The 15,120-nt window shown below is 49.4% G+C and overlaps 1 protein-coding gene across 1 annotated transcript; it reads right to left on the minus strand.

Annotated features, from left to right (window-relative positions):
• Positions 1-11,148: 11,148 nt before the first annotated feature.
• LOC123165619 (protein DETOXIFICATION 33) lies at positions 11,149-13,904 on the minus strand. Its single transcript, XM_044583311.1, has 8 exons — positions 13,166-13,904; positions 12,531-13,072; positions 12,357-12,443; positions 12,223-12,279; positions 11,856-12,094; positions 11,630-11,748; positions 11,444-11,530; positions 11,149-11,323 (listed from the first exon to the last, which is right to left on the minus strand). The coding sequence occupies exons 1-8, from the start codon at positions 13,388-13,390 to the stop codon at positions 11,249-11,251; spliced, it is 1,431 nt and encodes a 476-aa protein (XP_044439246.1). The 5' UTR covers positions 13,391-13,904; the 3' UTR covers positions 11,149-11,248.
• Positions 13,905-15,120: the final 1,216 nt, after the last annotated feature.

The following is a 15,120-nucleotide window of genomic DNA, read 5'->3' on the forward strand; positions in this document are numbered from 1 at the left end:
CTTGGCGAAGGAATCCAGATTTCACAAGAGAACCAAGCACATCAAGAGACGCTTCAATTCCATCCGGGATTTAGTCCAGGTGGGAGACATAGAAATTTGCAAGATACATACGGATTTGAATGTTGCACACCCGTTGACTAAGCCTCTTCCACGAGCAAAACATGATCAGCACCAAGGCTCCATGGGTGTTAGAATCATTACTGTGTAATCTAGATTATTGACTCTAGTGCAAGTGGGAGACTGAAGGAAATATGCCCTAGAGGCAATAATAAAGTTATTATTTATTTCCTTATATCATGATAAATGTTTATTATTCATGCTAGAATTGTATTAACCGGAAACATAATACTTGTGTGAATACATAGACAAACAGAGTGTCACTAGTATGCCTCTACTTGACTAGCTCGTTGATCAAAGATGGTTATGTTTCCTAGCCATAGACATGAGTTGTCATTTGATTAACGGGATCACATCATTAGGAGAATGATGTGATTGACTTGACCCATTCCGTTAGCTTAGCACTCGATCGTTTAGTATGTTGCTATTGCTTTCTTCATGACTTATACATGTTCCTATGACTATGAGATTATGCAACTCCCGTTTACCGGAGGAACACTTTGTGTGCTACCAAACGTCACAACGTAACTGGGTGATTATAAAGGTGCTCTACAGGTGTCTCCGAAGGTACTTGTTGGGTTGGCGTATTTCGAGATTAGGATTTGTCACTCCGATTGTCGGAGAGGTATCTCTGGGCCCTCTCGGTAATGCACATCACTTAAGCCTTGCAAGCATTGCAACTAATGAGTTAGTTGTGGGATGATGTATTACGGAACGAGTAAAGAGACTTGCCGGTAATGAGATTGAACTAGGTATTGAGATACCGACGATCGAATCTCGGGCAAGTAACATACCGATGACAAAGGGAACAATGTATGTTGTTATGCGGTCTGACCGATAAAGATCTTCGTAGAATATGTGGGAGCCAATATGAGCATCTAGGTTCCGCTATTGGTTATTGACCGGAGATGTGTCTCGGTCATGTCTACATAGTTCTCGAACCCGTAGGGTCTGCACGCTTAACGTTTCGATGACAGTTATATTATGAGTTTATATGTTTTGATGTACCGAAGGTTGTCCGGAGTCCCGGATGTGATCACGGACATGACGAGGAGTCTCCAAATGGTCGAGACATGAAGATTGATATATTGGAAGCCTATATTTGGATATCGGAAGTGTTCCGGGTGAAATCGGGAGTTTACCAGAGTACCGAGGGGTTACCGGAACCCCCCCGGGGCTTAATGGGCCATAGTGGGCCTTCGTGGAGAAGAGGAGAGGCGGCCAGGGCAGGGCCGCGTGCCCTCTCCCCCTAGTCTGAATAGAACAAGGAGAGGGGGGCGGCGCCCCCCCCCCCTCCTTCCTCTCCTCCACCTCTTTCCCCTCCACTCCTAATCCAACTAGGAAAAGGGAGGGAGTCCGACTCCCGGTGGGAGTAGGACTCCACCTGGCACGCCCCTCCTGGCCGGCCGCACCTCCCCCCCTTGCTCCTTTATATACGGGGGCAGGGGGCACCCTAGAGACACAATAATTGATCGTTTGATCTTTTAGCCGTGTGCGGTGCCCCCTCCACCATAGTCCACCTCGATAATACTGTAGCGGTGCTTAGGCGAAGCCCTGTGTCGGTAGAACATCATCATCATCACCACGCCGTCGTGCTGACAAAACTTCTCCCTCAACACTCGGCTGGATCGGAGTTCGAGGGACGTCATCGGGCTGAACGTGGGCTGAACTCGGAGGTGCCGTGCGTTCGGTACTTGATCGGTCGGATCGTGAAGACGTACGACTACATCAACCACGTTGTGCTAACGCTTCCGCTTTCGGTCTACGAGGGTACGTGGACAACACTCTCCCCTCTCGTTGCTATGCATCACCATGATCTTGCGTGTGCGTAGGAAATTTTTTGAAATTACTACGTTCCCCAACACGGATCATGTCATCCCGCACATATAGTCCGTGCAGCTTCATCCAATAGCGTATGTCGTCCCGCACATACTATTCCTCTATCTTGTGGTACATCATGGTAGCGCGTACGGGCTACACAATGTCTAGAGCAACATTGAGTGAATGAATGATTCAATCAACAAGTTGAGCAAGAAGAAGCAAAACTTACAATCTCCTCTGCTGTCACGCGCAATGGTCACCTTGCCTTCAGCCTAGCATCATCGATACGATAACAATCTCACATTGCGTTGTTGGATGATGTGCATGTCGTAGGGTGCAATGCGCTTTCGCACATGAAACGAATCATGCACATGCTGCCAGAAGAGCCCCCTTCTGTGTCTGCCTACAAAATCCGCAGATACGGCCACCCACGCATCGCACAACAGCTCATCCTCTGTGGTCGAGTACCTCACCATCCTTCATACTCTAAAAAATAACACGACGTTCAAAAATTAGCTCAATGACATTTGACCGAACACATGTCAGGTGTGGTGTCTGCCATGGACATCCTGGACAGGGGAGGAGTGTACCTAGCTACGGACTAGTCCTGGGTGGATGATGCCGCCGTAAAAGGCAAGCGGGCGCGTTGGTGCTAGTTGCGGATGTCCGACAATGCCTGTGTGCGGCCGGAGAAGTACCGTGGCGGCGGCGGAGGAGAAGGGTGAGGATACAAAGTAAGGGGGAAGACATATTGGAAAAGAATGGGACTGGGAGGGAGGAATTTAATGGGTCGGGGTGTCGGAGTCCAACGTGGCTGTTGTCCAGACTCATGCATAAACGCTCTAAATTTACGAGAAAAAGTGCATCCGGACCACTAGGCGGACCGATACAGGCCCGTGTTGTATGGCAGAACACATTCGAACAATGCGGTCCATACGTATACGGTCGGTTTGAGGTTCGGTGTTGGAGATGCCATCAGTCTTCCATTCAATCTGTGAAGAGCTAATGCACAATTGACTAAACTGAAATGAACATGGGCAGCAATAGAGCCCCTCTCATTGAAAAAAATAAGTTATATTATGGTTTCTTCAAAGAGAAAAGTGCATATTTCAACATTGAACTTATGCCCAGTTTAATCTACAACCTTGAACTCCAAATTCGCCTACAATACAATCCTAAACTCTCAAAAACGGACATGTCTCAACCTTCTTTTGTCAAACCAGCTCTGTGATCTGTTTTGACTGGTTTTAAAGAATTGACCGCCTATTCGGCGTGCAGTCAGCCACAACATCATCGGGACTAACCCTTGTATTTTTAATCTCTTTGACAAAAACATTTGAAACTTTCATAGAATGATCAGCATGGCAGTGTTCATTTTGAGAATTGTTCAGTATTTTCTGGGCACTTTCATCTTTTGGTCTAAATTTGATTAAACAAATGGACATGAATATGTATTTTTCTTATATTTCTGTTCAATTTGGCAAAATAAATAAATCAAAATGACCAGCACGGTAGTATTCGTTTTCTAGAATTGTTTGAATTTTTTAAACACTTACATTTTTGGTCAAATTTTGACCGAAAATGGTCCTGAATATGTAATTTCCTTCTATTTTTTATTCTTTTTGGCAAAAAAATCAAACTGTTTCAGACTAACCAGCGTGGTAGTGTTCATTTGTGATAATTTTTCATTTTTCTGAGCACTTCCATCTTTTAGTCAAAATTTTGGCGATGTGGCAGCTGACTAGGCGGTCAACTCTTCAAAACCAATCAAAACCAACCACGAAACTGGTTTGATGGACACAAGGTTGAAAATTGTTTGCTTTTGAGAGTTTAGGGTTGTAATGTAGATTGTTTTGGAGTTCGAGGTTCTAAATTAAACTAGGGCATGAGTTGAGGGTTTGAAATATGTACTTCTCTCTTCCCCAAACCATCATCTCCATCACTGCTCTTTGCATCTTGGCGTTCATCATAGTCATCTAGGAAGAAATTTCATATGTTTAAACTCCCATGAGCTGTAACTTGATTTTTTACATTCAACCAAGAGGAAGAGGTTATTGAAGGCAGAATGGACCTAAAAAATTACACCACAAAATTCTGCAAAAATAATAATAATGGGAAACCAGATCACACTTAAATGTCTCTTGATCTAAATGGTGTTGATAGATTTTCAATGATTGATAGAAACCTTTCTCACAAGCAAATTTTTAGTGGATGAGCCGAAACATCGACGTTTTGTTTGGCATGAAGACAAACAAGGCTGCAATATTGATGGCTCTAATGCGATTTTTTACCAAAAGTATTGGGAGGTAGTAAGATGGATTTGTCTTCTATGATGGCAATTTCGACATTAATAGATCGAATTATGGATTTGTAACTCTTGTGCCTAAAGTCAAAAGGATGCAAACACAATTATAAGCCTACTTGCCTTCTGAACGTAATTTTTAAGATAATTACCAAAGTGTAGATTACCATGTTCATTAAAGTTATTTGGCTTGTAATAAGAGACTCATAGACAGCTTCCCTAAAATGCATAAATATCTTGAAGGAGTTTTCATTTTAGATGAAACTTTAAGTGATCTCCATAAAGGGAAAAAGACTCTGATAAAGTTTTTGATGAAAGTTAAACTTTATTCTTACTACCGATATTGGAGTGATAAATTCTGTTCTAAGTGGAGGTGTGGAACGAGGGGTTGAAAAAAGCGGTAAGCATAAGCGAGACATTTAGCCTTTGCCTAGTGCCTAGGTGGCGCCTAAGCGTCCTAGTCACAACCTAGGCCCTCATAAAGTTGTTCCTATCATCTTATATTTGTGGTATTATATGTGTATCAATATTAACTTAAGGCACATAAATAAGTTAACTACCAGCTAATGCCATTGAAATATATCCCATTTGGCATATCAGTGCAATATGGCATGATTTCTCGCTCGGGTAGACAATTGCTTGCTTTCCCTCCCTATACTTCCACTTATGACCTACCTGAGGTGTTTGGCCATCGCCTAGTGTTCAAGCGTGCCTAAACACCTCCTAAGCAGTTTGAAAATTAATGTTTAGAACATGACCGAGAAAGATAGGGGTTAGGTTAGAACAATGTCGAGCTACGAGAGATCTATGTGTAGTTTTCATTATCCTATAAAGCAAAGATAAACTAATTTGGTTGTTATCTGAGTTCATACTGAAATATTTCTACTCTATAGTGAAAAATGTAGGTTATGGCCCTTACAAGTTCTTGTGAAAAAATCCTCCTCAGGGTTTGGTAGTGAATTTTAGTTGTTTGTTTTGGTTCTCTATGTCAGCCGGTTTTCTTCTAGTTTTTTACCACCGGTTTATTTTATTTTTTTATTTTCGTTTTTGTTTCTCTTTTAACTTAAGGCTTTTATTTTTCTAAAATGTTCACAACTTTAAAAACGTTCATTTTGTATTATATTATTATTTTGGAATAAACATTCACAAATTTGAAAAATTATTCACCTTTTCATTATAAATGCTCACAATATTATAACACATTTCTCTAATTTTAAAAGTTGTTCCCGAATCCTTCAAACAAGCTCACACATTTGTATAAAAATATTCCAACAACTTCCCAATTTTTTTAATGTTTTAAAAGAAAATCCGGCTAAGAACCGGAGTAAACCAAAGGAAACATAAGAATGATTTTCGTTAAACCCAAAAGAGTACATCTGGTACATAATAAACAGCGAGAAGCAGATAACTGGGCCACCAGCCCATAACAGTGCCCCGTGCGACAGACCCCCTATATGTCGCATGGAGCGTTATATAGGTGGTTCTTTGGATTATCACTCTTTTTTGTTTTATCAAGTGTATTTCAGTTTTTTCGAGTCGATATACTCATGTTAGTTATAAAAATAAATTTGAAAACAACAATATCAAACTCCTCTAGAATGCAAGAACAAGCAAAAAAGTCCACCCTAGACATCAGCCTATTAGCATCGCACCCACGGCAGACCACGAGACTAATTTCTAACCTTCTGCTATCAAGAGACTATAGAACAAAATTGGCGACCCTTGCTGAATACAGCCACACCGAATGATTACTGTATGTAAAATAGGGTCTAGCATATTTTACATGTACACGTATTTGTATACGTATATAATTATATTATGATCATCTATATAAAAAGACGTGAGGCTAGATGTTAACCATCCACGCAAAACCCTAAACCTACCTCTTCCACTTGGTATCAGCCAGGTCGGGCCGCCGCCGCTCGATCCCATCTACCGCGTCGCCGCCGCCGCTTGCTAGCTAGCTTCCGCGTAGCCGCCGCTGCTTGCTAGCTAGCTACGCACATACGTAGGATCCATCAAGCTTGCTAGCTAGCCACGCACATACGCAAGATCCATCAACCTGCTTGCTAGCTAGCCACAAGGCCGCCGCGCGAACACTACGCGTCGCCCGATCCATCCGCCGCCGCCGCCGCGCACCGCCCTTCCGCGCTGCCGCCGCCGCGCGCTGTCCTCCTCCGCGCCGCCGCGATGTCCTCCGCCGCCCTTTCGGTCTCCAACAGTGTCGGCACCATCACCTCGCCAGCGGCTGCCACCGTTCCCGCCGCCCTCGCCGTTCCGGCAATCTCCGTTCGCCTTGGCCGCCACAACTTCATGCTGTGGGGAGGCATCGCCGGCACCGTCTTAGCCGGCGCCAACCTCCATGGCTACCTGGACGGCACCCGACAAGACCATCACCGTCGGGACTGGCGACGCCGCGACGACCGCCGCTAATCCGGCGTATCATCATTGGTGGACTCAGGATCAGAAGGTCAAGGGCCTCCTTCTTACCTCCATGGAGGAGGACATCGCCTGTCAGCTCATCAGCTGCGAGACGGCGCAGGCGGTATGGACGGCCGTCGGTGCCATGTACGGCGCGCAGAGTCGTGCCAACGTCCGTCACATCCGGCGTCAACTCCAGACGCTGCGGAAGGAGGAGATGTCCGCGGCTGAGTACATGCACAAGATGAAGGCCCTTGCCGACACCATGGCTGCCGCCGGCTCTCCGATTCGTGATGACGAGCTCATTGATCACATCCTCACCGGACTCGGCTCCGCCTACAACTCCATCGCCGCCTCCCTGGGTGTGAGTAACGCACCAATGCCCTACTCCAGCTTCTACTCGCTCGTCTTGTCGTTCGAAGCGTTGCAGGCTCAGCAGAGTGCGTCGGAGGGGTGGACTCCCTCCGCCAACGCCGTGACTCGCTCGGGCCCCTACGGCCAGGGCGGGCGTGCTCCCTACTCGTAGCCCTACCCCTCCCAGGGTGGGGGTCGCTCGGCCGACGGCAACGGCCAGCCCGGGCACGGCCGCCAAGGCGGCAACGGCGGACCCAACGGTGGTCGCGACCGCAACCCCTCCTACACTAGCAATGGTCGGCAAAGTGGTGGGGGTAACGGCGGCAACAACGGAGGTGGTGGCCGTCGCCACAATCGGTGGCGCCCCCGGTGTCAAATTTGCAAAAACTGGGGGCATGAGGCCGATGAGTGTCGCAAGCGCTATGACCAGGACCACAACGCTCGCTCCGCCAACTCGGCCTCCACCAACATCGTCGACTATCCTTGGGTACTGGACACCGGGGCTACGGATCACCTTACGAGTGATCTGGAACGCCTCCTGGTTCACGAGCGCTATGGTGGCAAGGACCAGGTTCAGGTGGCCAATGGTGCAGGTTTGTCTATTTCACACATTGATCATTCCCGTTTACCCGGTTCATCTCTTAAACTGCGCAACATCCTTCATGTTCCACACATCAGAGAGCATCTCCTTTCTGTCTACCGTCTTGTTTGTGATAATGACGTGTTTGTTGAGTTTCACAATCGTCTTTTCTTTGTTAAGGACAAAGCAACCAGGCGCGTCATTCTTCAAGGTAGCAGTCGTGGGGGGGTCTACCCGATTCCTTTTGCTCGTGTGTCGTCCTCGTCATCTTGCCATGCTTCATCCAGTGTTCGCGTTTCGTCGTCGCAATGGCATCAATGTCTAGGTCATCCTACAAATAATGTGGTCACCTCCATTGTTCGGAGCCATGACCTTCCTTGCTCTCGTTCAAATAATTCACCATTAGTGTGTGATGCATGTCAGCGTGCTAAGAGTCATCAACTACCGCATTCTACGTCTTATCATGTCACTACTGTACCTTTTGAATTAATTCATTCTGATGTTTGGGGTCCGGCTATTGCGTCTTCAGGAGGGTACAAGTATTATGTTAGTTTTGTTGATGACTACACGCGCTTCACTTGGATTTATTTGCTTAAACATAAGTCGGATGTTGAGCAAGTCTTTTATAACTTTCAGGCTCATGTCGAACGCCTTTTGGATTGCAAAATCAAGGCTGTTCAGTCCGACTGGGTGGTGAATACCACAAGCTTCATCGCTACTTTCAACACACGGGCATCTCCCACCGTGTTTTGTGTCCACATACGTCTCAGCAGAACGATATTCCCGAGCGCAAACACCGTCACTTGGTCGAGACCGGCCTCGCCTTACTGGCGCATTCGTCTATCCCACTCCGATTTTGGGATGAGGCCTTTCTTATGGCATGCTATCTCATCAACCATATGCCCACTCCGGTTCTCAACAAGGACACGCCCCTGTCCCGTCTATTTCATGTTGAGCCCAACTATTCCTCTCTTAGGACTTTTGGGTGTGCTTGCTGGCCTAGTCTCCGCAAGTATAATGCTCACAAGCTGGAGTTCCGCTCCAAGATGTGTGTTTTCCTTGGTTATAGTCCTCTGCATAAGGGCTACAAGTGTGTTGATCGCACCTCGGGTAGGATCTACATTTCTCGTGATGTTGTTTTCGACGAATCAGTTTTCCCTTACTCCAGCCCGGGTGTCTCGGTTGATATTGCTTCTATTGAGCACACCCTCACTTTTCCATCTAATGAACCGGTTTCAGATGTCCATGTGCGGAAATACGACCTGTCATATTTGTCACCTGACCTGTTTTCTGCAGATGCCGCTCTAATTTCTTCCCAGGAAACCGTCGCCGCACCTGCATCCGCCGGCATGATCGACGTGCATGGCCCGACTGGGTCGCCCGCTGCGTCTCCCGAGGCTGCCTCGACGGCCTCGCCCGCTGGCGCGGCTGTGGACCCGTCAACCTCGCCCGCTGACACGACCGCGGGCCCGACTGGGTCGCCCGTTGCGTCTCCCGTCTCGCCCGGGTCGGCCCAGCCCGCCTCGCCTGCCTCGGGCGTCGCCGGGTCGCCAGCCGCATCCTCTGGGCTGCCGTCCCCGCCTGGCTTCCCCTCGTCGTCTGGTTCGGCCCAGCCCGACGCGTCTCCCCGGCCCGTGTCGCATGTTGCTGAAAATGGTTCAGCCGCGACACCACTGGTCGGGTTCCCGTCGTCGCCGCCACCATCTACCGACGATGCAGCTCCCGGGCACACTATGGTCACTCGTCACCATGATCGTACGCGCAAGGCCAAGACATACACGGATGGCACGGTGCGGTACGACACTCGTCGGCGTGCATTCTTTGCTGCACCCACTTCTCATCGTGATGCTCTTGGTGAACCGGCTTGGCGTGCCGCCATGTCTGCGGAATTTGCTGCCCTTTGTCACACGAACACATGGGTGTTGGTGCCTCGGCCTCCCGGTGTTAATGTTGTGAGCTGCAAATGGATCTTTAAGACCAAGCATCATCCGGATGGCTCTGTTGACAAGCACAAAGCTCGCCTTGTTGCTCGTGGTTTTACTCAATAGCAAGGGATCGACTATGGAGATACTTTCAGCCCCGTTGTGAAGCCTGCCACGGTTCGTCTGGTCCTCTCTCTCGCTGTCTCCCGCGGGTGGAGTCTTCGACAGATTGATGTGTGAGTAATGCCTTTCTCCATGGTTTTCTGGCCGAAGATGTCTACATGCAGCAGCCCCCTGGTTTTGAGGATGCTCGTTATCCCTCTCATGTCTGCAAACTCCAGAGGTCCATCTACGGGCTCAAACAGTCGCCGCGTGCCTGGTATGCTCGGTTGAGTCAGCGGCTCTCACAGCTTGGTTTTGTTCCCTCCAAGGCAGATGCGTCTCTGTTCATCTTTTCACATGGTGCTATTCAGATATACATGCTGGTGTATGTTGATGATATTGTGATTGCTGGTTCTACACCTACTGCGGTGGATCGCCTTGTGCAGTCCTTGTCTGCGAGTTTTCCAATCAAAGACTTGGGCCGGTTGGAGTACTTCCTTGGTTTGGAAGCGTCCTTTCATTCAGGGGGCATGACATTGACGCAGAAGAAGTATGCACTTGATCTCCTTCATCGCGTCAACATGGAGAACTGCAAGTCCACTTCCACTCCACTTGCTACATCCGAGAGCCTTTCGCGTCACAGTGGTGCATTACTGAGTACTGACGACTCTTTCAGGTATCGCAGTGTAGTTGGAGCACTTCAGTATCTGACACTCACTCGTCCAGATATCTTCTTTGCCGTGAACAAAGTGTGCCAGTTCCTGTCTCAGCTTACGGAGGTTCATTGGGAAGCAGTTAAGCGTATTCTGAGGTATGTCAAAGGTACGCTAGACACGGGACTACGGATTCGTAAGTCCTGATTTACTGGAATCAGTATATTCACCGATGCAGACTGGGCAGGCTGTGTTGATGACAAGCGTTCTACAGGTGGCTTTGCTATATTTGTTGGACCCAATCTTATATCTTGGAGTTCCAAGAAGCAGCCTACGGTCTCGAGGTCTAGCACCGAGGCAGAGTATAAGGCATTGGCCAATGGCGCGGCTGAAGCCATTTGGATAGACACAGTTCTCACAGAACTTGGAGTCACACGGCAGCGCACACCCATATTGTGGTGTTATAACTTAGGGGCAACTTACCTGACGGCGAATCCAGTGTTTCATGCTCGGACCGAACACATTGAGATTGATTTCCATTTCGTGAGGGAACGAGTAGCTGTTGGTAAACTGGAAGTCGGGTTTATCTCAACTGATGATCAGCTAGCGGATGTATTTACTAAACCCGCTACTCAACAGATGCTAGACCGCTTTAGAACCAATCTGAATCTTGTATGCAGTTCAGATTGAGGGGGCATGTAAAATAGGGTCTAGCATATTTTACATGTACACGTATTTGTATACGTATGTAATTGTATTATGATCATCTATATAAAGAGACGTGAGGCTGGATGTTAACCACCCACGCAAAACCCTAAACCTACCTCTTCCACTCTGTAGTCTCTCTCAGTAAAAAAAAGGAGAGAATGATTCATGTATTATTTCTTCATATTCTGTTTATTTATACTTTGTGTACCCCTTCCTATCCTGTCAAATTTGTGTGATGTGTGCGCCACCAGCCTTGTCCGTTCCCGTTTCATCTTGCTGCTTGGACGGTCGGCAGCTCGACGTTTCCTCCCCAGCTCCGCACCCGCTCCTCTGCCAGCATAGCCTGCATCATCACCACCCAAACTTAGTGCATCAGAAATCCAAGATCTAGATGCAACTACGATCGAGTTACTTTTCAATTGTTGGAACCAAGTATGTGCCAAACGTGTTGAATTGCTGTTACCTCTTTCTGCCATTTGGTTCTGAAGAGGATCACAAACAGGATGACGGTCTGCAGAACCGTGCCGATGAGCATCCCCACCCAAATCCCCTGCACGTACACAGAATCAGTAACCCCATTTCACCTGAAAAGAAAAATCAGAACACATCGAATCTAGAGTCTGGACTGCTGTCCGTCTTTGCCCCACACCGTTGCGTTAAGCTTGAGCTTGAAGCCGAAGACCGCTGCAAGGGGCAGGCCGATGAGGTAGTAGCAGCCGATGTTGACCCAGGCGACCAAGGACTGCCACCCAGCTCCAATGGCCACCCCTAAAACCACCAACGATGATCACACACGTCACATCATCGATTAGCTGTCAACACATTTACTTTCCAGATAACGTTCTTGATGATGATTGATGAGTGAGTATGCCTACCTGATAGCACCGGCTGGATGCTGTTGAGGCCTATGGTGGCAGCCAGAAGGTACCCCAGCTTCGCGGCCTCCTTGACGACCTGCTCGTCGTCGGTGAAAAGCCTCGGCAGCTGCTTCCTGGCCACGAGGGTGACGAGCGTGAAGACGAGCCCGACGGCGGCTGACGTGGTCACCGCCACGACGACCGAGAACTTGGCCGCTTTCGGGTGCTTGGCGCCAAGTTCGTTGGCCACGCGAACGCTGGCCAAACAAAAAACGAGAAACAGGATGGGTGTGGGTCATTTTCTCTTGGAAATGTCTGGGAAACCGGAAAATGGCAGTGAGGAATTAGAAGGGGGGAAGGAGAACGGAGCAGAGCAACTGCGTACCTCACTGCGGCATTGAAACCCACGGATACCATCAGTGTCCAGATGTTGTAGTTCATGCTGTTGCAACAGAATTCGACATTTTAGGAGAAGTCTCAGAACAAGCACTGTCAGTCAGAGATTACTGGTGCACTGACCATATGGAAACGGCCCCGACTTGAATCTCTGGGTTCTTCAAGCAACCCACTAGAATGATTACCGCCGTGTAGTACCACATCTCTAAGCTGCAGCACAGAAATCACTCCCATCCCACTCAGAAGAAAACACAAGTGCTGATCGTCGGTGAAGAAACACAGCAAGAAAATACGAACCAGAGCATAACCGCGGACGCGAGGGAGAGCCTGACGAAGCCGCCGAGGCTGGCGAAGGCCTTGCGCGAGAACCCCGTCCACGCCTCCGGGAAGGAGCCGCCGACGACGTACAGGAACTGCGCCGCGTTGATGAGCCACCAGGAGGCGTTGCCGACCATGGCGGCGCCCAGGAGGCCGCGGCCGAGCCTGGCCACCACGACCCAGTTGAGCAGCGCGTGCAGGCCGACGGCGGCGCCGGAGATGAGCGTCATGACCCACACCCGGCTCTGCGCCTGGTAGAACTTCTGCATGGGGAAGTTGACGGCGTAGGCCAAGAGCTGCGGCACGCACCAGCGCGCGTACCGCCCCGCCACGGCGGAGATCTCCGGGGACTGCCGGAGCAGGCGGAGGATGGGGTCCGTGAACATGTAGACCGGGAGCAGGGCGACGGCCGTGGCGAGGCAGATGATCCAGGACCGCTGCATGTAGACGCCCAGCGTGTGGAGCTGCCCGGCCCCCACCGCCTGCCCGCACAGCGTCTCCAGGGCGCTCCCCATGCCCAGCTGCGACGCGACAACAGTTGTCAAACCACATGATTCAAGCTAGTTTAATAAGGGAATCAAAATATGAAGGGAAATTGTTGGGTAGCTGCCTACAAGGAGCCCGAAGCCGAGGCCTTCGATGACGCCGATGACGATGGAGACGGCGGCGAGCTCGACCTTGCCGATGTGGCCGACGAAGGCGACGGTGACGAAGCCGATGAGGAACTGGAAGACGCCGGTGAGGATCACCGGCCCAGCGATCTGCCACAGGGTCTTATACTCGTCCGGCAAGGTCTTGCGGCCGGCCACCGCCACCGCCTCCGCCGCCGGTGCCACCATCTGCTCTAAAGGTGCTGGCAGCAAGCACGTATGCTGAACCCCTCACGCCTTTTTTCAGCTTTGTACAGCCGTACGGGTCAAGGTTGGGTTCCCCCCACGTTTCAGCTGGTGCTGACCTGACAGGGGTCTAACTTGCCGTGCGCGCTCGAGGTCGCGCGGCGTGGACTCCGCATGCCGATGCAGCGCCGCAGCCGTCGTGGATATGGGCGGCGTCATGGCGAGAGTCCAACACTGAGCACCAAGCTCCACGTACGTGCGTGCTACTAACTGTCTAGGCTTTGCTGAGTATGACTTGTGAGCGGGATGATGCGCTTCGGGTGCTTGGGTCAGACGCACAGTTCAATGTTTGCGGCTAGGCAGGAATTGCAAATGTCATATGGGAGAAGAAACCGTAGCTTTGTCAGCATCCTGAGCTCTCGGCAACTCAACATTTGCTTTGCTTCTCTGTTCTGTACTTGCTTTCAGAAGAAGGGAAGAGACTAGCATGATGCTCGCCGTGTGGTACAGTCAAGTAGCTCGCTCACGCCTATCCACAGCAGTACTAGTGCCACTGATAAATACTAGTAGAATAAAGCTGAGATGACACGACAACGAAAAGTACTACTAGTACTGTTTGGCTTCAGCTGTAAACGGTGCGTGCAAGTGCTAGACAGAATCTCACTTGGATAAGCCTTAGCTTCAGCATTCTTTTTTTTTGGAAAAAGGAAAGGCCCCAGTCTCTCTCTATGCACTTTTTACTTTTTTTTAGAAAAGGAGGATGACCTCCGTCTTCTGCATCTGAGACGATGCATGAAACCATTTTATTAATTATTCGCAAAGACTTAGACCATCTTCAGTCACGTACCTCTAATACGACCCCTCAAATGCCCGCGGACGTGCCCGGTCAGTGGCCGGGTGTGTCCGTTTTGAGCCCTATTTAATCATCCGCGTAGCCACAATCCTTGTTTTCTTTCTCACATGTCCAGTCACTTGCACGTGATTGCTAGAGATGAAGAAAGAGAAAGAAAAGAATTACTAAAGAAAAGAAAAAGGTGGTCCGGGGTGGGACCGCGTCCTTGTGGCGGATTGCCCGGGCGTGTCCGTGAGCCCTCATATCCTCCCCATATTTGAGATGGATATGAGGGTTCGCGGACAGCCCGGACATATAGGGAAGATATGAGCTCCGGTTGGGTCACTTTTTTCCTTCTCTCCCATGTCCGGACACTGACCGGGCGCGTCCGCGGGCATATGAGAGATGGTTTGAGGGATCCGATTGTGGATGCTCTTACAAAATAAGTAAGTGTAAAGTCACCATCTTGGCAACATCTATCGCTACTCCTATCCATTAGATGAAGGAGTGCCGAAAACCTGAGCCGAATACCAAACAGACTTCGCATCAAAGCCGAACATCTAAAGCCGGAGGCCCCAACCAAGTCACAATGCCGGGTCTGAGGTACACACAAGCCTATCCATCTTTAGAACAAAAACTGACGCATCGACCTTGTCAGGCCTGCCATCGACGTCAGACAGCGCCGTCCTCCTGCGTAAGTCCGTCAACCTGCATCGGACACCGAGACTCCACTGCAACACGCCGCCGATATCCGCCGTCATCGATGCAGAGGATGAAACCCCGCTTCGCCTCTGGCCCCTTTGTCTGTGCATCATCAATAGAAACTGCAAGATGGAATAACTCTTATGGCAGAGGAGCTAGACTGAAGAAAGCACATGAGATAAGAGCATCTACAGCTGGG

The sequence above is a fragment of the Triticum aestivum genome, chromosome 7D, assembly GCF_018294505.1.
Source record: "Triticum aestivum cultivar Chinese Spring chromosome 7D, IWGSC CS RefSeq v2.1, whole genome shotgun sequence".
Classification (NCBI taxonomy): domain Eukaryota; kingdom Viridiplantae; phylum Streptophyta; class Magnoliopsida; order Poales; family Poaceae; genus Triticum; species Triticum aestivum.